We start from the raw sequence: 26,407 nt of genomic DNA, 5'->3' as shown, positions 1-26,407 counted from the left end.
TTACATAACTACTGTAGCAAGAGGTTACATGTTAATGCTCACTAGAAAATAGGTAAATTATGAATGAGTATCAAAAATATATAATGATGTCAACATGTTGCCATTGTAACACTCACATACGTGAAACAAATGTAGCAATATTAGCAACACTATAATAGGAGGTGTTGAACTACATAATGTTAAGAGCAGAGAATGAAACTGATTAGAGCCCAGCTCGATAGACAGGCTCATAGAAAAATCAAGACAACTATATTATTCACAATGTGGATGGAGCAGACAGCGGAGCCACACATCTACACTCCACAGAAGGGGCACAGGCAGAGCTCCAAATGTCAAAATACAAAGAAGCCTTGGGGTGTAGATCCCATGACGAATGAACGGAAAAATCAACAAACCATCCAAAGCCAAACCCATGTTGTATGAGTAAAGCTAATAATCTATTAATTATCAGTATGGAAGGGACCGCTAAGGTTCAATTAGGAGAATGAATATGAATGCGAGGAACATCAGGAGGGGACAAAAAGAGAGAAAACTCAGAATTGAACAACTATTAATATAGAAGTGAAATAATGTCAATGACTTCATTAAGTCCAGATGGAATTATGGTTTTGAGCTTATATATCCAATAGCTCTCCTGTTTGGATAAGTCTCTCACACGGTCACTACCTCTTCTATTAAAGCTGCAGTTCAGTCTTTTTTTTTTTAATTTATTTTTTTACTTCAATAATTTTATGTGTGCAATCTCTAATTACCTAAAGAACTGTATAGCTGCAGGTCAATTCGTTCTCCATGTATTGATAGGTCGAAATTTGGTGACATAATTAGTGAAGGGATCTGTTTATATTCTGCTTGTCTGTCAGTGGAAGCTCATGAATATTCATGAGCAATTCTGCACTGACATGTGCTAGAGGGAGGGCAGGGCTGACAAAGGGGTGTGCCAGGGCTTGTGACAGGACATGAAGGGGCAGTGCCTTAGCAAATGGCTGTTAAAATAGAATACAAGAAAATTGGTCTTTAAAAGTTGTTTTTTTAAAAACAGAAAATGCTAAAAGTATTTTTTCTTACTACAGAACTGATTTATTAAAAAAAACACACATGCAGGATATTGACTGAACTGCAGCTTTAATAGGAACAACATCAATCACCTTATATTTCAAAAGGGTAGGGTCCTGCCCGTGGTGTGTTTTGCAGTGTCTTGAGACACTATGTTTGTCAATCCCTATCCTGATGTTGCTCGCATAGTCCAACTTCTCCTAAGTTGTCTTTTGGTGCGTCCTATGTACACTAGACCACAGGGGCAATCCAGGTAATACACCACATGGGTGATTGTGCATGTACAGTAATACACTGTTTGATATTGAATACCTTGTTCGATCCTTTGGTGCAAACATTCTTTCTGTCAGAATGGAGCATCCTGCAGGCCAAGCAACAACCACATGCGAAGTTACCCTTGGGTCTCTCCGGTATCCAAGTCAAGCTGGGGGTCTCAAGCAATGATTAGGTGATCATTAGTTTAGTGATGTTAGTTGGGCCAATAAACTTTTGAAGTTTCTTGCTGTTGTTAGACCTGGGCAATTATGAGCTCATACTGGTCAATATTGGTTTTTGCACGTTTTTGCAAACCCATCTGTGCTGGGTATTGTTATGCTTATTTTCACTATTTGTACCGACATTATACCTGTGTATGTTAGACTGCTTGTTCTGACTTCATTGCTCCCCATTTTTAACTGTTTCTGAACCATGTTTGTTTGTGTTTTATTTAATATATTATTTTTGTGTTTTATTTAATGTATTATAACTACCAAGTGGTTAATTTTTATTCAGTAATAGTTATTTTATACTCATTCCCTTTGACCTTTTTAAATATAATGGGGGTTATGCACTAAGCAGTGATAAGTGCTTTTAAGTGAGATAAAAAGCCATTATAGCGTGATACTGCCTTCTGTGAGATTCACAAAGCAGTGATAAGTGCTTTTAAGTAGCCATTATAGCAGGTTACTGCACTGTTACTGCACTGTTATCACTGCTCTTGTTGTTCTCACAGCAGGCAGTATCACGCTATAAAGACAGTTATCTCACTTAAAAGCACTTATCACTGCTTTGTGCATAGCACCCAGAAAACTCACTTTGTGCTTAGTGCATAACCCCAATTGTGTCTAATTAAAAAGTTGTAAGGGAAGTATATATAAGGGACTTGCTTGCCAACTGAAGACACACCCCTGATGAAAATGTACCCCCTCGAAACGCGTAGGGTGGCTTTTAGTTGGCTATCAGTACACTGTGGGTGTAGCAGGAACTGGTGTACAGGAGAAGGAGAGCTGGTGGAGCATGCAGGGTTGGCTCCAGCTCAAACCATCCTCCGTACTCGGTCTGGGGACTGCCGTTTTGGTCGCAGTGACGTCACGATGGAGTGACACGTGGCTCATCACCGACGTGGTGCAGAAGCACCGGGAGAACAGAGTTGTGCTACCGGACGGACCAGTCAGGCGGACGCTCGAACAGGAGTGAGTGAATCCCTGCCCAAACTGTTCCTGGATTACAGAGACCCTTACATCATTTCTGCTCTTTATGCACAGATATTTTGTAAGTCCATTTTTACTCTTTGAGCCTAGTAAAGCTAATAATACTACACTATGAGGTGTGCACTTCTCTCATTTTTTATCTTTATATATTAATTTATCTAATATTGGCAATGATATTTTTAATATTAAACGTCAAAGGGGTTTAAAGGCAGCATGTTCCATAATGGCAGCTGAGTCCTGGCCAATTTAAGGTTATTTAATGGCTGGCCGATTGGCAGTTTAAGGTGCCATACTGGTCTACATTTGGTGAACAGTTGTTATTGTGGTTATATGACCTTTTAGGGCAAGTTGTCAGTGCAGCGTTCTCTCTTGAGGTCAAGTTAACTCCACTATGCAAGGTAATGTACAAGCAACAGCATTGCTGGCTGGGATCTAGACATGAGGTTTAATAATAAAATATAACTAAATAAAAGCTGTGGCCTTGTTGATTCCAGATTTTGCCTCTTTGTTGTTATTCTGGGTATTAGTGTGGGAGTGTTTGGGGCCCCTTCCCAATCATGTTCAGTGTTCTGAATCTCTCTGTTGTTCAACTGTCCCTTCTGGTGATGTGATTTATTCCTATGAAAGGGGCGATTTGGTAACAACAACCGGAGAGTGTTTTGAAAGGACTTTAATTTATTATACTGTTTTCATTTGAGACAAATTTTTTAGCATCAGTCTCAAAAATGTTAGAAGTATCCATGTATAAAAGGGCTGAACTAGTTTTCCAAAGGGGCCAGATCCAGAAGAAAAAATAAATAAATCAGAGTAGAAGGGCCACAAGAGTATTATAATGTAATTTTGGATACATTTTAAAGACTAAAAAATGAGTATACAGTACTTCAAGAAATGGCAAGCATTTTAATATGTATTTATATTGCTTAGCTTACAAGTGAATGTTATTGTTAAAAATTACACGCGAAACGCGTAGAGTGATACCACCCAGATAGTGGCATGACTGCGAAGGAAGGCGTCCCTACACTCACTGCAGTAACCAAGCCGGAAGTGACGTCTTCACCTGGCGACCAGACACGGAGCGGCGTCTCCCGCGAGTAGCTGTGAAGTCCAGCCGGAGCTTCCGACGGAGGTGGTGCGGTGAGAAGGTGGCATGAGCTATTCTCCCGGTTGTCACTGAAAGCTTTTATAGCTTATATGCTTATTTTATATAGCGACACTGTAAGTGTGCATTTTTAAGGATCATATAAATTGTATTTTATCACCTGATCTGTGCTATGTCCGTACTCTCTTTTTGTCTTTGCTTGGGACTTAAACACAAAGTGCAGGAGCCAGTCTACATTCATCCATTCCACTACCCACTATTGATCACCACTGCCTGAAAACCTCTTTTTTCCTGTGCGTAGGCTGTACATAGGAGCCAAGGTTCACTAGGGATTATTCCCAGCTATTCTGTACATCTACACTTAAAACTTTTTCTTGTGTTTTTTCCCCCCTATGCTCCCCCTGGATCGTGAGAAACCTGTTTGTTACTGATACCTGGATCCTCCTGTATCATTAATGTAATCACCAAGTGGCACCATGTTGACTCTCTGCTCTATTTTTAAAGTTCAATAAACGGTTCTGTTTTTGCCACATTGAAAACAGATATAATTGAAAAACTGAGGTAACTGAAACAACATATTTACAGTCATGTTTTGTCTGAAATCAAGGATAAATTGTTCAATATTCCCAATCGTCATGTGCAGGAGTAGAGAAGGTGCAGATACACAAAAGACCAAATTGAACTAATGAGGTGTTTAATTGACTGGCATGGCATGCTAAACAGATTGACTTTATTGACGCAACATGATTTACCTTTTGACTTTACATTCTTTTACAATAAAAGAAGCCTGACAATAATCCTGTCTCCATCTCTGCTTCTATAGCACAAGTATAATATATTAAAAAAGGGGCCCATGTCACATACTGTAATCTAACAGGTTTAGAATTTCTTGATGTAAGGGTCAGGGCCACTATTTTCTTGTAGCCACTTTGACCACTGATCATACACATGCACTGTGGCATTGCACACACATGCTGTCATAGCACATGCTCCCAATAAGTGTTGTAATCAGGAACAAGCTATGAAAAAACAAAGAAAAAAGATGTGACCTCTAGGGATTTAGGACTAGACCTACCCAGCTTTTACTGCACATTCTCACTATAAACATGTTTACATTTCTTGGTATTTTATGCAGTGAACTAAAAAAAAAAGGGAAATAGAAACTGTAAAAAAGATGCAAATGACAGAAAAAGAGACGCGAAAGAGTGACATTTCCGAGATGCTTTGCTAACAGGATAAAGCAGAAGTCTGGCGCATAGCCTGAGTACCTCAACAGCTCAACGTTACTTGGCTTTGGTAGTACACTCAATCTAAGGCTGCGCTTATAGTGCCGGCGACAGTGACGTCACGCTGCGGTCGCTGGAAAAAGCAAATTAACTTGACGCGATCGCAACCAAGCCGTTGCTCCGTCGCGCCGTCGTGCCGCTTCTATTATAAGCGCCCGTGACAACGGCAATACATTTGTTTTGCCGCGACGTCGCGTCGCCGGCACTATGAGCGCAGCGTAAAGCATTCGGTATGCCGAGAAAGCAATTTATTGTCACATTGTTTTTTGGATATGGAGTCATGCATGAATCATCAAGTCAATTTAAAACGCTACCAATTTGTGAAAAGATATCCCCGGGGGGCCACAGCATATAATTACTACAGAATTCAAGACAATTCATTAAAAAAGCCAAAGCAAGAAAATATTATATTGTAAAACAGAGTAAGGGGTAGCTCATTTGAAGATGACAGTGTATATGTTTTAATGTAGTTCTCGTTTCATTTTTAGACAATTGTGCTTATTCTGAGTATTGGATAAACGTCCAACTCTTGCTTTACAGAGTAAAAGCACAGTGTCTGACAGATTCCTTTACTACATATTGACAGGTGTCCAGATATTACCACAATGGACTGTATTCAACAAACCCGCTCATTGTCCAAAAAAGGGATTTTCATTTTCATTTGGAGGCCTGAAAGATACTAATCAGATTTTTACAGCATTAACACCTTACTTTCATTAGTTATATTTCGAACCAGAATGTAACAGTTCATTCTAAGGAGAACAGAGATGTAACAAAAGCACCCAACAGAGAGGCTTGTTCTAAATCAGTCAAGCAGGTATAAGGCAGAAACAAAGCCAGTAGATTTGTGTGACAGTACAGTATGTCAAGGAACTCTTTTGCTTTTTTTAAATATATATATTTAAACACAGTGATTTGCAGAAGTATTCACCCCCTACCAATAATGTTATATTTTGTTGAATCGAAATGTAGCACTGTTTCCCCTCCCTCCCGCTGGGAGATTACACAGCCTATGCTACCTGGGTGTGTGGTGCGATATCTGTTAGGGTCAGGAGAGCTGGGCTGATCTGCGGTAGTGTGAAGATCAGGATAGGCTTAGCTTCTTTCTCTGGTTCTTTCTCTTTGGTGTTCAGCGCCTCCAGCCGTAGTAGGTTCCAGGATATCCAGAAATCAGCCCACACTACTGCACCCTTTCCCCCTCAGCCCAAGGACTGATACTCAGACTGAGGTATATTAGCATGGGATCTTTATTGGGTGTTCTTCCTCACTGCAGTGCATGGTCTCAGAGGTTCCCTTCCTCTTGATGGTGCTTTGCCCCTGGTAGTATAGGGCATCAGGCTGAATCTGTTGTTCCCCCAACTCAGAGGCTGGGGGTGAGCACGCTCATCCTGCCATAGGAGAGACTCACAGCTCTCTGCTTCCTCTCTCTTCAAGAGCTCAAGCAGGACTCAATACTAAATTTGGCATTCACCTAATTAAGACAGGAGGGGCGGGCTCATGGTCTATACCTATTCCTGATAGGCTTACACGGGCCATGAGTCACCACCTTACTCTTGTTCATCATAGAGGAACAAGGGTGGGGCACAAACCCATAGATTTAACCTATTACTGCCTGCAGATAACAGGATTTACATAACACGGCGGGGAAAGAAAGGCAGAATAGATATACTCTGTTACACTCTCCCCTGGGTGAAATTCCCAACGCCCTCGCTTGGGGCCAAATTTGGTACACCATCTGTCAGTCTGGAACCTGCAAAATAACAATACAGGTTACACATCATGATGGTACACGTAACCATAATACAGTCACAATCCCCAGAGACCCAAATCCTCCACTGACTACAGCGATCATAACTAGTACTACTCTTTCAACATAAAGAGTATGAGGAATTACTTATCGGAAACTATTTATAATACTTTTTATAATACCTAGGATCCGGATTCTTAAAAGTCCGTCCCTCAAAATCCTCCACCCAAACAGAGTATACCTTAGGGGCTTATTGGCGAACTTCCACTCTGCCCATATATATTCCACACATCCATATGAGCCATTCCCTCATAATTTAACAAATATTGGATTCAGTTACGAATTCCACATAACTGGTCTTAGCTTGGAGATAATCCGTGACCGCTAGTTTTAGCCACTCATGACGGTGATCCTCTATCTCCTGCATTATAGGCTCCGGGACATAGGGGAAGTTATAACCGTGGGACTGACAGTACCTATTTCTTATGGCTCTGTCAGACCTGCTTAACTTCAGAACCTCCCGACCAGCTCATGGCCAGGCAGTACCCAGAATCCTGGATCCTTATGGTCCACCTGTTGGTACAAAATATAAGGGCCCTTAGGTATGCGTACACCCAAATTAATTTCTCCTTCTCTCTTAAGGAGAGCTCCCGCTGACTCTTCTGGAGAAAAGGCACATTCTTCCCACCTATCTACCTCAACTATTGGGCCACTAACTAGCACAAACCTGGTGTACTTTAACTCAGGAGCATAACCTTGAAATACAGTATGGGGTCCCACCATTTACGGATTTCCTGAGATAATGACCCAGACTCCACACTAGCAGGTCTGGCACGCATAGGTGAAAATGCACTGGATGGAACAGACAGTGAGGATGACACAGATACATTTGACACTTGGGAATGAGTTCCCAAGGACCCCCTAAAAGAATGGTATGACCCTCTGCTCCCAGGTCTCTTAACACAGCTAGACACTGGAATTTCTCCCTCAGGCTCCCCAGATTTCCCCCCCCCCACATGACAAATTCCCCACATTTGTATCAGGGAACGTGGTTAGTCCAAACGGTGCAACAGCAGGGTCTATGTACTTCACCCTCTGGGAACTACTGGTCGAGGATGGAGCAGTGACAGGGGCAGAATGGGCTTGGGCAAAGTCCACAATGTCCAGTACAGGGGTAGCATCAAATGGGACATTAACTGCTAGGGCCTGTGGCTGGGGCCTTAGCAAGTCCATTATCTGTCCAGTGGAAAGGGGCCTTTGATCGGTGACAACAGCAGGGGTTCAGCGGCACGATGACCCCTTCCCATACCTGCAGGGGACAGTGCCAACATAGAGATCCGATGATCCTTTCCTGTGCCATGCTTCACATGGCAGGCAGCATCTAGCGGATGTGGGTCCACACTACCGCAGCTGGCATCAGCGGTGGTGCAACCAGCTCTGCAGATGCCATTTTGGTGAAGTCATCAGCCATTGACAGTCTCGCGAGACCACCAGACAGGCACAACTCCTGCGGCGGCGATGACTTCACATCCGATGAAACCAGAAGTTTGTCACCCCGCTGCACACCAAACAAGGCCAAACCCGGCGCCTCATTCATGTAGGCTGCAACAAAATAGGAACGAGGCGGCTCACCCACAGCAAGGTAGGGGACATCCCTCGGTTCCTCCACTGGCAGCGTATGAACAGCACAAGCGTTATCTGGAGTCGCAGAGCTTCTAGGCTGTTCCAGAACCTCCGCAGCCTCGGGGATGAATGTGATCGAGCTGGGGCTTCTCTCTGCACGGCAGGAGGCTGTGGGCTCTTCTCCACCTGTCTCGCCCGGTAGAGATACTCTTCCTCGTCGATAGGGAAGTGCTGTTCGTTTTTGTATATATTAATTCTCTTCTTGTTCCACTGCTCCAGTGTGGCTTTGGCTTTGTGTTTCGGTTCATTGTCCTACAGAAGTGTGAATTTCCTCCCCAGTTTCAGAGTCTTGGCTGACTCAAACAGGTTTTCCTCAAGGATTCGCCTGTACTTTGCACCATCCATTCACCCCTCTATCCTAACATGCTTCCCAGTCCCTGCTGAAGAGAAGCATCCCCATAACATGATGTTGCCACTACCATGCTTAAGGTATTGACTGGGTAATGTGCAGTGTTGGGCTTTAGCCAGAAGTAACGCTTGAAATTTAGTCCAAAAAGTTCAGTTTTTGTCTCGTCTGACAACAAAACCATTTTCCACGTCTATCTATCTCAATGTCTTGTATAGTGCATACAGAGAGCAAACACTGCTCCTATGCACATGCCTGCAGTATCATCTATATGCTTTCTTGCCTTGATGTATAAACAGATAAAAGAGAAGAGCAGTGAAATCAGCGCTAATGCGATAAATATAAAATAGTGACACTATAAGTGACAAACATAAATATAATACACTTTAGACTTGAAGTGGGGGCTGCCTAGGCAAAAAAGGTTGACACGGACCATTTGTATTGATGTATAAACACTGATTCCCATCTCAGACACAGAACTTTGCAGATCTCTCAAGGTCATTGTTAGCTTCAGAGTGACATCCTGAACCAGTTTCCTGATTGCTCGGCTGCTCAGTGTTACGCCAGAGTAGCCCGCAGACCAGACCTGTCCCTAGAACTGAGGTGGCAGGTATGAATACACATACCGCCAGAGCGAGGGACGTATCCGGGTTGTGGTATTAGATGGTGCCAGGCCAGATGGGGAGTATTGCGTGAATACTTGCCGGTACCGGTTTTTCCAGAAGAATGGTCGTTGCCGTTGCCGAGATCAGGGGTAGGAGAAGTGCGGAAGGATCGAGGTGAGAGCCATGGTAGAAGGGAGCCAGAAGGTATGTAAACAGGAACAATCCAAAGTCGAGAGCCAAAGGGGAAGTCTGCCAAGCCGCGCCAAAACCGAGAGAATCAAAGAACAAGCACTGTGAATCACCCATACAAAAACTTTGACGAGCGAGGAAGCACAGAACAGAGAGGGTATATAAAGCTGGAACAGGGGGGCGTGCCTGGAGGAACCCAGGGAGCTTCAGCGCATTGGCTGCTGTTCCAAGAGCCCAGGTGACACTCAGCAAGAGCCAGATTGTAACCGTGCGGTGTTTTGGGGAGGAGCCTGAGCGGAGATAAGTTCAGGGGCTGTTGTGGGTGCGCTGTAAATCCGACATGTGCATGAGAGGAAGCAACGTGGGGTGCGCGCGGAGCAGAGATTAAGCGCCGACGGCTGCGGCGTAGAGCGTGGAGGAAGTACCTCGTGGAGCGTCCTACCATGCCGAGGGGTAAGTGATGCAGCTAAAGGGGGCTTGCGTGGTTGTAGCGGAAGGGTCTGAGCAGTGTAAGGAGAGAGCCGTGAGCTCCGCCTGTGTCGCTGTGTGCTCACATTCCTAACACTCAGTTTGGGAGGGAACACTGATCAGTGTAGTGTCTGGTTGGTATTATGCATCTTCTACTTCTTAATGACTTCACTGTGCTGAGAAGTACAGTATAATCTACACCTTCGACATTTTCTTGTACCCTTCTCCTACACTGTGCCTCTTTATGCACGTTATCCCTGACTTGTTTTGAAAGCTCATTGGTCTTCATGGATGCTTTGTTGGATCATTATGTGAGTTGCAGCTTGAAAGTCTTTATATGCGAGGTAAATGAGAGTGGAAGTATAATATTTTAATATTATTAACATATACTGTATAAATAACTATAGGAAAAGCCATGCTTTGTGTTACAGTGTATTATCGGTAGCAGTGAAGCAGTAGAGTAGACATATGGAAGAAGTTTTTTCTTCTCTGAACTTAGTTTCACCATTATAAAAGTTGACTCTATTTGTGTTATCTCTTCGTAGATGGGCCCCTCTTATCTGTAAAGTCCTTTGAGCAGTTAGGCGGAGGAGGGAAAACAGTTGTGGGGTTTTGGGGGATGAGGGTGCCAGAAATTATATATTTCTTTGTCATGTCTAGTGTGCAAAACATAATTGGTAATTATGTAGAAATAAAATAGGATGCCCGATATGGGCAGGCATAGAGAAATTATGTATCCATGCCCATTACTTTTTGGGTATAAAGTGGACTGCTTGGGGCATTTATATATATATTGTTAGAGGAAAGGTGGTGAAGTTGTGGATGGGAGATACATAAGCCCTGCATTTGCAAATGATACCTATCCCTACTAAGAGTTAAAGGCCCCAGGAAAGGTTTTGCAAATGAAGCCAGGTGCAGATCGCCTGGCCTCTATTAACAGAGTGTAAAAAAAAGCTGTGTGTGCTGTGCACTTGTTTCACAAGTAAGTGAAACTTCTTTGACTTTTGTCACAGAAATTGTATTTGTGATGTTTTATTTAAAAATCAAAATACAATTTCATTGACAAAACGCGAATAAATTTGGACTTAGAACATGCGTGCTTGGCACACATCCCCTGTATTTGCAATAAGCGTGAATTCCTTATGTGTGTGTGTGTGTGTATGTGTGTCAGTCAGTGTGTGTGTGTGTATGTATGTGTGTCAGTCAGTGAGTGTGTGCATGTGTGTCAGTCAGTGTGTGTGTGTATGTGTGTATGTGTGTCAGTGTGTGCGTGTGTCAGTCAGTGTGCGTGCGTATGTGTGTGTGTGTGTGTGTCAGTCAGTGTGAGTGTGTATGTTTGTAAGTCAGTGTGCGTGCGTGTGTCAGTCAGTGTGCGTGTGTCATTCAGTGTGCGTGCGTGTGTCAGTCAGTGTGCGTGTGTCAGTCAGTGTGTGTGTATGTGTGTCAGTCAGTGTGTGTGTATGTGTGTCAGTCAGTGTGTGTGTGTGTGTGTGTGTGTCAGTCAGTGTGTGTATGTGTGTCAGTCAGTGTGTGTGTGTGTGTATGTGTGTCAGTGTGTGTGTGTGTGTGTGTGTGTGTGTATGTGTGTCAGTCAGTGTGTTTGTGTATGTGTGTCAGTCAGTGTGTGTGTGTGTGTGTGTGTGTGTGTGTGTGTGTGTGTGTGTGTGTGTGTGTGTGTTTGTCAGTCAGTCAGTGTGTGTGTGTGTGTATGTGTCAGTCAGTGTGTGTGTGTGTGTGTGTGTGTGTGTATGTGTGTCAGTCAGTGTGTGTGTATGTGTGTCAGTCAGTGTGTGTGTATGTGTGTCAGTCAGTGTGTGTGTATGTGTGTCAGTTAGTGTGTGTATGTGTGTGTGTATGTCAGTCAGTGTGTGTGTATGTGTATGTGTGTCAGTCAGTGTGTGTGTATGTGTGTCAGTCAGTGTGTGTGTATGTGTGTCAGTCAGTGTGTGTGTGTGTATGTGTGTCAGTCAGTGTGTGTGTGTGTATGTGTGTGTGTGTGTGTGTGTGTGTGTGTGTGTGTGTGTGTGTGTGTCAGTCAGTGTGTGTATGTGTGTATGTGTGTCAGTCAGTGTGTGTGTGTATGTGTGTCAATCAGTGAGTGTGTGTATGTGTGTCAGTCCGTGTGTGTGTATGTGTGTATGTGTGTCAGTCAGTGTGTGTGTGTATGTGTGTCAGTCAGTGTGTGTGTGTGTGTGTGTGTGTGTGTGTGTGTGTGTGTCAGTCAGTGTGTGTGTGTATGTGTATGTGTGTATGTGTGTCAGTCAGTGTGTGTGTGTATGTGTGTCAGTCAGTGAGTGTGTGTATGTGTGTCAGTCAGTGTGTGTGTGTATGTGTGTCAGTCAGTGTGTGTATGTGTGTGTGTATGTCAGTCAGTGTGTGTATGTATGTATGTGTGTCAGTCAGTGTGTGTGTGAATGTGAGTCAGTGTGTGTGTGTGTGTGTGTGTGTATGTGTGTCAGTCAGTGTGTGTGTGTGTGTGTATGTGTGTCAATCAGTGTGTGTGTGTGTGTGTGTATGTGTGTCAGTCAGTGTGTGTGTGTGTGTGTATGTGTGTGTGTGTCAGTCAGTGTATGTGTGTGTATGTCAGTCAGTGTGTGTGTATGTATGTGTGTCAGTCAGTGTGTGTGTGTGTATGTGTGTCAATCAGTGTGTGTGTGTATGTGTGTCAGTCAGTGTGTGTGTGTGTATGTGTGTCAGTCAGTGTGTGTGTGTATGTGTGTCAGTCAGTGTGTGTATATATGTGTCAGTCAGTGTGTGTGTGTATGTGTAAGTCAGTGTGTATGTGTGTCAGTCAGTGTGTGTGTATGTGTGTCAGACAGTGTGTGTGTGTATGTGTGTGTGTCAGTCAGTGTGTGTGTGTATGTGTGTCAGTCAATGTGTGTATGTATATATGTGTATGTGTCAGTCTATGTATGTGTCTGTCAGTGTATGTGTGTCTCTCTTTCTGTGTCCTGCCCCCTCTCTCCTGATTCCCCTCCCCCCACCCTGTGCTTCAGACCCGCGGGGGCTCTGTCTGAGTGTCCTGACTCTCTCTCTCCCCCCCCCCATGCTGCGGACCCGCGGGGGCTCTGTCTGAGTCTCCTGACTCTCTCTCTCTCCCCTCCCCCCCTGTGCTTAAGAGGGCCCCCTCTCCGGCAGTGCTGCGTGGGAAGCGGCATGCTCAAACCCCCCTCATCCCCCTGCTTCCCGCGTTACTGGAGCAGGAGCCATGAGAGGCGACAGGGCACGTCGCTGGCATATGCTGACAGCGCAGCGGGCGTGTGGGGGGAATTGGCGGCCATTAGGAGTGGCACCGGCGGCGATATCGTCTCGGTTACCCTCTATGGTCTCGGGGCTCCTCTCCTCCTCCGGCCCCTGCGGCGCTCAGTCAGCAGGACACAAGGAAGGGGAAGCAGAGGTAGAGAAGAGGGAGGAGAGAGGCTGAGCAGCAGCTCCTCCTCTCTACACCCACACCCGCAGCACTGGAAGCTCTGCGTCAGCCATCTTGGTATACCCATGGCAGTGTGACGTGTTTGACGTATGGGGTTAACGGCGACCGTTAGGAGCGGCGCCTGCGGCTGTCGCCGCCGCCGCATGTCACAGCGGGTGTGTGGAAGGAGCCGCGGCCGTTAGGAGCAGCGACGGCGGCTATCGCCGCCGCCACCGCATGTCACAGCAGGCATGTGGGGGGGGGGGTAGGGGGGACCGTGACATCACTTCCGTTTCACATTTCGTCCTCCATCTCTCCCGTTTTACCCCATCAGAATAGGTGCCACTAAAGAAGTTTCACTTCAAAAAGGCCAGGATGGATCAGTTCTTCCCTCTCCCCTATTCCGGCTAATAGAGCTGGATGCTGCAGACAGGCACTGGCCTGCAACACGTTTGGTTTGTGATATCTCTGTTATATTGTTTGGTACGTGGGAAAACCATCCAAAGATAGCTATAGAATTGCTGTCAGTTAATGCTCAGATAGAGCTAGGATTTATTTTGATTCTTTTGTTTGTCTTGATTTTGTCTGCTGGAGTGACAAAGAAAAAGAAAGCACTTAAACCAGAGCTGGATGATCCTATGACTGTGCTTTACCCTAAAAGACAGTGGGTTTTAAGGTTCCTAGACAAGAACCCTTCAGCAAAAAAGGGTATTTTGTCACATATGTCTGAAGATATAAAAGTACTTCAAACTCGCAATGGAGGAAATTGTCAAGGCATTGCTCCAGATAGCATCTACACAGCAGCAGACTAACACTGTACAACAGCAGATACACCAACAGGCTATTGCTGCACAACAAGAAATTAACTTTACACAGCAGCAGATGAACTCTACCCAACAACAAGTGAGCGCTACCCAACAGCAAGCTATCGCTGCACAGCAAGAGACTAACGCCATCCAACAGCAAGCTGCTGCTGCACAGCAAGAGACAAACGAGATACACGCAGAGGCACTCAGAGTGAACCGTGAGGAACAGCACAGTGCCATCCATGAGCTGCGACAGGAGATCCAGGCTGTAGCTGAGAGGCTGAGCGAGGACCCTGATGGGAGACACCAAGGACCCAAGACGATTCGGGCCAGTCATTACCTTCAAAAGATGACTGCAACAGATGACGTTGAGGCGTACCTCCTGGCATTTGAGCACACAGAGATGTTACCACCGCATGACCTTCCTGCAAGCGCCGCCTCAGCGTAACAGCATACGCGCAGAGTGACCTGTCGTAACCTCTACGCGTTTCGCACTACGTGCTTCGTCAGGAGGGGTGGTAACATCTCTGCGGTGGCGTGGTCCGGGCCCTCGTACGCTCACCAGCGGGACCCATTCGGCATGTCAGTGTAAGTTTCCGCCTCCCCCTTTCAGATTTAGGCATATGTTCAGCCTTGCTACTAGCATTCATCTGGGTTAATTTCATCCACGATTTTGAGCATTTATGTCTTTTTATTTATTTATTTGGAATGTACAGTGTTTAGATCTTGTCTAAATAGATAGATCTATTTATGATTTTGTGTGGGTAATTCTGCATTGTTTATTCTGATGTATACTGAGGTGGGGTTGGATCCCCTCAGTCGATACTCCTTTTCCTTTTTGTTTTAATAAATATATATTTTATTTATTCTAATCCCTGGTGCGCATTGTGTGCATTCTTTTCTTGTTTTTACAAGGTGTCCCCTGTTCCAGGGGACACCTTGCTTTAGGAGTTAGTTGGGGAGACGCTCCACATCTATGCTGCAAGGGGATTAGTGCTTCCAGCAAACTACACATCTGCAGCACGAGCGCTGAATTTCTAATTTCAACCTACTAATAATGATGGTGGTAATAATTTTCATTTGTGCTATGTGATGGTGAATGGGAAAATGTCTAGAGCACTGCTTGATTCAGGAAGTATGGCCACCTTAGTAGCAAAGCCTGTAATACTGAACGTTAAAAAATAGATAATATACAGAAAATGGAAATTATTTGCATTCCTGGTGATAAAAGGGAATATCCCACAGCTGAGGTAAATATTGGAACCCAGTGTGGTACCCTAAATTAACGGGTGGGCGTATTACCCAAATTAGCCCATGATGTGGTGCTCGGTAAAGATTTCCCCAACTTTCTAGAGTTATGGTCCTTAACAGAGATGGCAGCCCAAGGCTCATTAGACCAGGGTCAAACTAGTGAGGAACATGTCTTTCTGTTTTCTGAGGTTTATTTGGAGAGTGACCAGGGTTGTAATGGGAAAGAGAAACATAAAAAATTACTGCCCTTTGGCGGTGTTAGTAAGGAAAATCACAGTTGATAGCAGTGAAGAGCCTGGTACTAGTACAGAGAAGGAGGATGATTTGCTGGACTTGGGAGTCAGTCCTGTTAATTTTAAGAGCGCCCGATGGGAAGATCCTACTCTAGTCGCTGCAAGAGATAATGTCCAGGTGGTGAATGGGGTTGCTACGCAGCCAGAAAATGTATTACCCTAATCCCTACTTTGAAGTGATAAATGACCTAATTTATAGAGTAGGAAAAAAGGACTCAGCCATCACTAAGCAGTTACTGATTCCTCAGGCTTTCCGTAACATTGTACTAAACCTTGCACATAGCCACATACTGGGAGGACATCTGGGAGTTGAGAAAACAAGAGAGAGAATCCTTAGGGAATCTTTAAGGATCGGGTAGAACTCCGCCAGAGGCCTGGTCCTCCTAAAATAATTTTATATGGACCAAGGATTTTGATGGGCGGGTGCGTAAGAAACCTGATCCCAAGTTTTACGAATAAGGATCTTATTATTCTTCATGTTGGAAGAATTGGTTATATTGTTGTTTCATCACTATAATCAGTGAATGATAATATATTACTGTTTGCTATACTCTGATGATGGTTAATGTCTATGCCAACTGATGTGTAACCTGTTATTGTATTTCAAGCAACCGGTTGACGGATGGCATCCAAATTTGGTCTCAGTGAGGACATGGGAATTTCACCTAGGGGAGAGTGTAGTCATAGCTGGTCCAGGTTATACTTTCTGCCCTCTGTCACGTAAGTCCTAGTAGCTACAGGCAGTGGCAGGATACTGTGGGGTCCCCCCCCCTTCATGCTGCGACCCCCCCCCCCTTCATGCTGCCTCTTTGTGTGACGGGGTGGAGTTGAACTGGGTCTGTATGCAGCCAATCATGGTGCAGACGTTGTGCCCTCCCCCTCTGTGCCTTAGGGAGGAAGCATTCTAAATGATAGTTAGTCCAGGCCTCCTCCTCTTGGGGTAGAGACATGCAGTCCAAATCTCTCCCGTTTGGGATTGAGATTTGCTGTCAGCCCTTAAGGGGCCTAGGGCCACCCCAAGACTGGAAGCCAGTGAAGCCAGAGAAAGTATCCGCTGTAATGACACTTGCAGTGGATGCTAATAAATGGATCCTGTTTTATATACCCCTGCCTGAGCCTACAGTCTATTAGATAGGGGTATGATTGAAGACTGTCATGGTGGGGACTGTCCAGTAACCCAGGAGCCTGCTATGACTGGCGGCGTAGCACCACACCATGAGAAGAACATGAGGATCACCAAAAGTCTGTGCTGTTTCCCCTTACCATCGCGAACCCTCATCTCTCCCATACAGTATATACAGTATATATATATATATATATATATATATATATATATATATATATATATATATATATTTAAAAAAAATATATATATATATATTTCTCAATTATGTACTTTAGACTATTACCAGTCACTAATCTTAAATTTAGGAAAATATATATCAGAAAGACAAGAAAAAACAGACAACGCACTGAGAACTAGTATAATAAATTAATGTCCTGACAATGACTAACAAAGAAATGCAGCAACAATGTGTACAAAAACAGTAAGTGACTTACAATATTAAAAGCAAATTGAGAGTCAGAACCAGGAGAGGTGGATGCTGCTGGAGTAGGGTGTAGAGGATCCAGACCGCTCGCTCCATCAGCATTAGTTTGTAGCCACTCCTCATGCTGATGGAGCGAGCCGGGTGATCAGTGGCTACATTGTTCCATATCAAAGGACTCTATATTTTGTTTCTGTTACTAGCTGTTTACCAGTAACACAATTGGTGTGTCAGCTCTTTCTAATAAAGGTTCAAAAGATTGGATAAACATGTCTGCAAGTATAGCAACGCACAAGAGAAGCAGTGAACATTTGGAGAGGAAGGGACTTGAACTGTGATTGAAAAACAACAAAACAATTGATGAAAAGCATGTACGCGTCATTAAACCAGAAGAGAAGTATTGGCAGCAAATCTTAGAACGGCTGATTTCTTTAGTTACAGTTCTTGGTATGCAAAATCTGGCCTTCCGGTGAACACACGAAAAACTGCACACTTCTGGTAATGGGAACTTCCTTAAATTTGTACAATATCAAGCTTTGTTTGACCCACTTATGGATGAGCATCTTCGTAAGATAAGATACAATGAGACACATGTACACTACCCTGGGAAAGATACACAGAATCAACTGATTCTGCTTTTATCCAACCCCATCAAAGAAGAAATCCTAAAATCTGCGCATGCTGCCAAGTATTTTTCAATCATTCTAGATTGTAGATCAGATGTAGGCCATGCTGAACAAATGACCATGATCCTTTGCTTTGTGGACATGGCTTCGGATACTGGTAATTGTGAGGCTGTATGCACAAAGGAACATTTCTTGGGATTTGTGCCACTAAAGGAGATAACTGATGCTGGTATGGTGGATTGTCTGTTGAAAACATAGGGGGTCAAGGCTATGATACTGGAATCAACAAGAAGAGGAAACAAAATGGTGGGCAACTAAAAAGTTTGGATGTTAATCGACGAGCTTTGTTTGTTCCTTGCAGTTCACATTCTTTGAATTTGATTGTTAATGTTGCTGCCAAGTGTTGCTTCAAGGCAACAGCTTTCTTTAACACAGTATAATGTGTTTATGTGCATTCCTCTGCTTCAACACGTCGTTGGGACGTTCTACTATACCATGTGCCTAAACTTACACTGAAACCATTGAGATGGGTTGAATTCATGCCTTGAAATTTCTTCGCTATCAGCCAGGACAGCGTTGCGCAATCTTTTCGACTCGCGCCCCCCTGCCTGCTTCCCTCCCTGCTTAGGAAACAGGTAAAGATCGATATCTATCCGCTCCGTGAAAAATTATATAGAACTCACCAGCAAAGAGGTTAAAAACTAATTTATTAAACTACATAAAAAACAAAAAAAAAAACAGTACAAAGTACTCTCCCACGCGTTTCACGCCCACTATGGCGCTTTCTCAAGAGGCATTTCTAGTTTCAAGTTTGTGGTTTCACTTGTTGTGTGGTATGACATCCTCTTTGAGAGCAAAATGACTAGCAAACGACTTCAGGCGAAAGTATTTGACATACACAATGCCATTAAGCAAATGAGAGCAGCCAAGAAGTTTCTTGTAGACTGCAGGAGTGACAAAGGGTTTGAGAAAACACTGGCAGATGCATGTGAGCTTTCTGAAGAGCTGGAGATACCTACACATTTTGAACCAGATCTGGTCCATACTAGGAGAAAGAAGAAGCAGTTCACATATGAAGCGGACGATGAGCCTTCAGGATTAAGAGCTCCAGGGAAAGTTTCAAAGTGAACTTTTATTTTGCAGTCCTTGATACAGCAATCAAATTGGTTGAAGAAAGATTACTACAGATGCATCAAATTAGTGCTGTGTTTGGCTTATGTATTTATACCTTTATTTATAAAGCACCTTTAATGTACATAGCGCTTCACAGCAGTAATACACATGACAATCATATAAATAACAGGTAACACAAATAACACATAATGGGAAGAAGTGCTTCAGACATAAAAGGGACACTTAGGAAAAGGAGTCCCTGTCCCGAAGAACTTACAATCTAATTGGTAAGTAGGAAGAACATAGAACATTCAGAGACAGTAGGAAGGTGTTCTGGTAAGTGCGTCTGCAAGGGGACTTGGTTGATGCATGAAGCGTAAGGCTACGGCTCCAGAGTTGGAGTTCTTGTAGCGCGTGCACAGCATTAAGCTGCGATCTGCGGTCTGTAGTGAGCGATAGGAGGCACAGGGGTGTGGCCAAAATGGGGGGGGGGGCGTAGAAGAACGAAGCTGTCTCAGTTGCTGTGGCACCGTAAGCACTTCATCCCCATACAGTACAGTATTTCTGCCATCTTTGTTTGCATTGCAGTGACTCATCAAAAGTCTGTCTTGTACCAACACTGATAGCATTCTTCTGGCATTGATATCGCTCGGTTATCAGAGCTTCGGCTTGGAGCTCCCCCCCTCCTCTTCGCTGCCATTGGCTCCCCGCACACAACGTGACTGCGTCGCCACACGGGAAGACAAAATTCTTGTCTTCCCTGCTGGCTGACACACCATCGCGCTTCGTGATTGCCCATAACATTAAACACTGGGGCCTGTCTGATAGAGGTGAGTGTATTGTGTGCGGTGCGCACGCTGTAACGCACGCCACCGTGACCACTGGGGACTCTCCCTAAAATATCATCTACAGACCTACTCATATGCTTTGATAAGGAGGTGTGTTTTAAGATGGGTATTAAAGGTGGATAGAGAGGGTGCTAGTTGGATATTGAGGGGAAGGGCATTCCAGAGGTGTGGGACAGTCAGTGAGAAGTTTAAGGTGGGAGAGGGCTTTAGACACAAAAGGGGCAGAGAGATGACATCCTTGAGCAGAACGCAAAAGTCTGGATGGTGTATAGCGAGAAATTAGGGCTGAGATGTAAGGAGGGGCAGAAGAGTGTAAAGCTTTAAAAGTGAGGAGGAGAATTGAGTGTGTGATACGGGATTTGATAAGAAACCAGGAGAGGGATTTCAGCAGGGGAGACGCTGAGACAGATTTAGGAAAGACTAACGTAATTCTGGCAGCAGCGTTTAGGATAGATTGTAGGGGAGACAGGTGAGAGGCAGGAAGGCCGGACAGCAGGAGGTTACAGTAATCGAGACGGGAGAGAATGAGGGCCTGTGTCAGAGTTTTAGTAGTCAAGCAACAGAGGAACGGGTGTATCTTTGTAATATTGAGGAGGAAAAAACGACAGGTTTTAACTACCTTTTTGAAAGTGAGAGGAGAATGTGAGAGAGGAGACAAGTGTGACCTCTAGGCAGCATGCTTGTGCTACTGGGTGTATGATAGTGCTTCCAACAGTAATGTAGAAGGAGGTAGTAGGACCAGGTTTGGGAGGAAAACAGCTCTGTTCTGTCTTGTGTTTGCAGCAAGTTAGCATAAAAAGCAGAAGTTACCATGCGAACACACTACTGCAGGCTTTTGGCCTTTTTAAATAAAATTGTAAGCAAAAAAGGAGAAACATAAAAATAAGGTTGGCAATCTGCTTTAAAGAAGAACACATTGAGCTCGCTTTCAATACAAGTCATGTTATGGAAGAACTGCAGTTTTAATTGTTCTTATTTATTTATTTATACAATGTTTTACCAGGAAGTAATACATTGAGAGTTACCTCTCATTTTCAAGTATGTCCTGGGCACAGAGTTATGATTACAAATAATACATGGTATTAGATATCATTTAGTTATAATAAATAACTAGTCAATTGAAATGGATTGTAGACTTTTATGCAGATTTAAATTTAAAAGAAGGGATTTAAATGGATGTGATTTGGGACTATTTACTGTTAGTTTAGGACACACCCCAATAGTACTTCCTCCTAAAGTTTTTTTGATTATTGAGCAGTACCATGTTATGTCAGTTTACCAATTAGTGTAATCACACGATATAAATATTACTGAAGAAGGTTACAGGACAGTTTTCAAGAACATGCAAAATAAAGATTCTTCAGAAACAATAAACAAAACTGTTGAATGATATGAACGGAAAATTACTATGAAAACAGTAAATAAAAATATCACTTGTGAGCATATTCATATGTCTCAGACAGGTCTGCAACCCTGTCTTTCACAATCATTTCTTAGCATATAATGCTTCACTGCAGCTAGGGATTCTGTGAAATGCAACATGTAAATGAGCACTGTTTCACCTCTTACTTCTTGGCCATCTAACGTGGATCCGTATAAACTTATGCTCACTGCATTAGACAGCATTTCAGCACAGCCTGGATTAAAGAAGTGCATAACCTGTAAACCTACTCACAGACAGGTTTTTTGCCCTTCTGGGTCTCATCAGTGTGAAGTTGGTTATATTAGCTTGGAGCAAATAAATCTCTCATTGTATAGTCGAGATAATTGGAGATGTCCTGCATCAGCAGCTAATCGGAAAGAGCTAAGGATAAAGATAGTGATACAAATAAATGGAAGAACTAACAAGAATGTAACTTACATTTTAGTAATCTAAGTATTCATCATTTTTACAAATAGCAGAGCAGGCGCCAAAATATCAGGCCACACAAGATCCATTGTTCAACCTTGACACAGAGCATCATAAAGACAGATTATTCGAATTTATTGGCATGATTCTGTACGCAGCAAGCTTCCAATCCCCTTTTGGTCAATAACAAGAGCTTCCAAGCACCTCCCAATCATAGTTTGACTGAGCAAACTGTGCTTGTTTTTTGTCATCTATTCCAGCTGTGCGCAAATTGGGGGGGCGCCCCCGAGGGGGTCCAGGAGATTCTTCTGGGGGGGAGGCGGGGGCGGGGGGGGGGGGCACAGGAGGTTGCAGAGGCCCTGCGTTCTTCCCCAGGGAATTTATTGCCAGGGGATCGCGTGAGGCCCCTGCAACACTCCACTTTCCTTGTTTCAGCCGGTTGTGTGACGCGTCGCCATGGCAACGCAGCATCAAATGACGCCGCGTGGCCATGTGACGTGACATCACATGCGTCAAATGACGCCGCGGGTCACGTGACATGACGTCACATGACCCCGCAGCATCATTTGGCGCGGATGTAAGGTGGGGGGGGCGCCTTACCGGCAAGCTAGACAGGGGGGCGCAGCAGGAAAAGTTTGCGCTCCCTGATCTATTCAACCATCTACCAAAAAGCAAGGACATAAGTCACAATGTTTTAAGTAGCAATAAGGACATACTCTATTACTACAACAACTTAAACAAAATCTGCAAAATATGTAAACAGTGAAAATAAACTTTGTAGACAAAACACAAACATGTAACTTGCAACTAGGCAAAATGCACTTGGATATCAAGCAGTGGGAGTTACAGAGGGATGCAAAGTTCTCTAAGTGAAATACAGGGGTGAAAATATGATGATACTATGGAGCTCATAGTGCAGTCTTTTTTTTTTTTTTTTTAACAAGACTACAGTACCACTATTTTTATTTATACAGTTACAGGTCCACTTTCTCAGTAAAGAATAAGGGATTTGTCGTATAAAGACTTTTTTGATTTTATAGCATGAAGAGGTATAAACCTTTCTTAATAACTTGGACCGATTTTTAAATTATTCAGTATTATTATTATTTTTTAAATAAGACACAATATCACTACTTTTTTCAAGTCACTTCGACCAGTGATGAAATATAAATAAAACTGTTCATGTTCGTATAAAATAAAATAGCATTTTAAAAAACAAAACTTTTTTTATGCTTACTGAAAATATTAAGTTCTGCTCGTAATTTGAGCTTTAAAAAAATTATATTTTTTAAAATCATATTTTACTTTTTGAAATTTCCTCTCCCTTGAAATAATGCATTCAACACAAAGGTCATTGAGTGGTTAAAATTGTCTAGATCAGTGTTTTTCAACCAGGATTCCTAGCAGCCTTGGGTTCTGTGGACATCCCTAAAGGGTTCCCTGCAATTTTCAGGTCATGTAAAAATTGTACCAAATACAGAAGAATATACAATGCATCTGATCTCAAGACACTATTAGGCCTGTTATATACAGAATGCGGTCGTGCGTTCCTATGCGAACGTGTGTGCACGTGCCGCATGCTTTTCCTGTATATAGTGCCGGGAGCGGCAGGTAAGTGTATATGTGCGTGCATGAGCGTGTATATGCGTGTATGTGTGTGTATATGTTGTGTGAGTGTAAGTGTAAGTGTAAGGGGAGTGTAAGTAAGATTTTTTAAATTAAAAAAAAAGTTGAATAATTTTTTTTTGTGTGTGCATTTATTTACCCCCCCCCCCACACACATCCATACAAACACGCATACACGCATACATACATACACACATACACACCAATACATACATTTGAGCGCAGGCAGCGGCGCAAAAAGATGAATTTCTTCATCTTCGCCGCTGTCTGTCGGCTCCCCGCTCCCTGCCGTGCGCGCGCGCGGCACATCTATAGAAAGGCTGACTAACGTCAGCCAACTAAAAATCCGCGCACACGCACGGCGTAGCGCGCGCCCGCCACTATAAAACGGCCTTTAGAGAGGGTTCTAATTCCTTACAATGCATATGATCTCAGACACGCTGTTAGAGAGGGTTGGGGTTACTTACAATGGATTTGATCTCAGACGCGCTATTAGAGTGGGTTGAGGTTCCTTACAATGCATCTAATCTCAAACATGCTATTAGAGAGGGTTGGGGTTCCACAGAATTTCACAATATAATTATAGGGTTCATTAACAAAAAAATGGTTAAAAAAACTCTGTTCTAGTAATATCACATATCAATAATATATTTTTAAGTTCTGCAAATTATTTACCCCAGAACATGATATTATATTTCAAAGACTTACAAAGTCAAATCAAATGCTTTAGTTTTTCTTATTCCTAGACACGTCTGCACAACGGGATACCCTGGATGTAATTAGTGCACAGAGAGTTACCTAAAGCTAATGAGATCATCCTGTACCATACTGTATGCACTAGTTAGTATTTCCTTTTTCAGAAGTACTGGGATCCAGTGGTGAATCATGATGTGTCTAGCTGAGTTTTCAAAACTTTCTCCCCTGGGAAACAATGTGTGAAAAGAAAGCTGACAAAGTTCTGCTAAAGACTAAATGAAAAGGCGAAAAGACAAACACATGCCTTCATCATTCTGCATTAGATGATGCCCCAGCTTTGTCTGACACATAATGACAGTTTTAGTCTCACTTGGTATATGCTGCAAACACCAACATGATTACAACACAAGTCACAGGCAAAGATACAATGAAATGCCGATGAAGACTGATACGGTACAAACAGACACAGAGTGGAGAGAAGTGGAAATATGCGAGTGAAGAAAAAGTTACATCTGCTATGCAGCAGGGATTACAAGTTTGTAATGGTAATGGGAGATAGAAGACAGATACACTTACTTTCCAGTGATAAACTGGCTTCTGGATGGTGAGCAGATCGGTTGCACGTAATAGTTCTCCAATTTAACCCCTTCTGAAGCTAACTTGTCCAATGTAGGAGTTTTGATTTCTGACCCGTGGTACCCTATGTCTCTGAATCCCTGATCATCAGCCAGTATGAAAATAATATGAGGCTGGGAACCCACTTCCCTGTGGGGATGCTCCTCGGCAGAACCGTGCCTTGCTTTCTCTTCTTCCAGGCTGAAGTTAAGATTGTCCCAGGACAGGTATCCATAGCTCATGAGGCTTAGCACTGAGAATCCACCCAGGACCACCATCCCCATCATCTTTACGTCCAAAGTCCACTGCACACAGTCAGTCCCTCCCATTCACTTACAGCAGATCCACACTAAAGGATGGTCCAGCGTGCTCCTGAACCCATGTACCCCGTGGGGTTGCAGTCTTGTGGTCAACGAACTGTCCATCTGGCTTAGACCTCACTTCTCAACCCCACCCCCTCCCAAACACTCATGAGCTTAATCAATGTACTCCCACCACGTGTGCTACTGCACTTTCATTTATACAAGTATTGTCAATACAGAATCCCACTCCCACTGGCCAGCAAATCCACAGGGGTTGTTATATTAATATATATGTGTGTGCAGACAGCATTGCAGAGCTATAAGTCTGCCCTTCCTTGCTAATACACAACCCTCAGAAACAACTGCTCAGATGATCAGTAAGTTTTTGGCATTGTCCCCGCTGCAGTCACACATGCCCCTTCTTTCCCTGTCCATCCCAGTGCATGTCCCTCACCCGGTAATCTGTGGCCCCAGGGGAGAGGGGATCTGTGTTTGTCCCAGTGCTGCTTCCCCCTCAGGCAAAGCGTAACCAGACCTCCCCTTCATGTGAAGATTAGTGTAAATTCAAGCAAGACGGCTCGTCTGTTCTGCTTCCAGCAACCCAATCTCCTCCGGCAGCCTGCAAACTGAACACATTTACTGCCTGATGTCAGGCAGCCGGTCACGAAGGAGAGAGAGGGAGAGAGCGAGAAGGAGAGAGAGATAAAGAGAGAGAAAGAGAAAGAGAGAAGAGAGAGAGAGAGAGAGAAAGAAAAAATGAGAGAAAAGAGAGAGAGAGAGAGAAAAAAACAGAGAGAAAGGAGAGGGAGTGGCTCAGTGAGTAAAGACACTGACTGGCACTGAGAGTTTGAAGCAGGGGCGCCTAGTTCAATTCCTGGTGTCGGCTCCTTGTGATCTTGGGCAAGTCACTTTATCTCCCTGTGCCTTAGGCACCAACAAATAGATTGTAAGCTCCATGGGGCAGGGACCTGTGCCTGCAAAATGTCTCTGTAAAGTGCTGCGTAAAACTAGCAGCGCTATACAAGAACATGCTATTCTTATTACAGTATTATTATTGGAGAGAGAGAGAGAGAGAGAGAGAGAGAGAGAGAGAGAGAGAGAGAGAGAGAGAGAGAGAGAGAGAGAGAGAGAGAGAGAGAGAGAGAGAGAGAGAGAGAGAGAGAGAGAGAGAGAGAGAGAGAGAGAGAGAGAGAGAGAGAGAGAGAGAGAGAGAGAGAGAGAGAGAGAGAGAGAGAGAGAGAGAGAGAGAGAGAGAGAGAGAGAAAAAAAAAAAAAAAAAAAGACGGTGCCGCCTACAGTACATAAAAATTCATTGTGAAGTGATGTGTGTCAGCCCGGCAGAAAGTCAGGGGGCCGAACCCCTGTGTCCTCAGACCTCTCATCTGGTGAATGTTTGAGCTGTCGCAGGACATGCTCCCCTGAGCCTGGGATTTCTCCTCTATATATGCAATCTAAGCTACTAGTAAAATCAAATCAAACTT

At 43.8% G+C, this 26,407-nt stretch overlaps 1 protein-coding gene across 1 annotated transcript in view; it reads right to left on the bottom strand.

Annotated features, from left to right (window-relative positions):
* The window catches only part of ARSJ (arylsulfatase family member J), a 113,293-nt gene extending 87,479 nt beyond the window's left edge, over positions 1-25,814 (bottom strand). Inside the window, exon 1 of the mRNA XM_075616481.1 lies at positions 24,586-25,814. Within this exon, the coding sequence (XP_075472596.1) occupies positions 24,586-24,953 (368 nt within the window). The 5' untranslated portion in view covers positions 24,954-25,814. The remainder of the gene's footprint in view (positions 1-24,585) is intronic.
* Positions 25,815-26,407: the final 593 nt, after the last annotated feature.

This window comes from Ascaphus truei, chromosome 1, assembly GCF_040206685.1.
Source record: "Ascaphus truei isolate aAscTru1 chromosome 1, aAscTru1.hap1, whole genome shotgun sequence".
NCBI classification, from domain to species: domain Eukaryota; kingdom Metazoa; phylum Chordata; class Amphibia; order Anura; family Ascaphidae; genus Ascaphus; species Ascaphus truei.
Note: the sequence above shows the minus strand (reverse complement) of the source record. Positions and strands in the feature narration are given on the sequence as shown.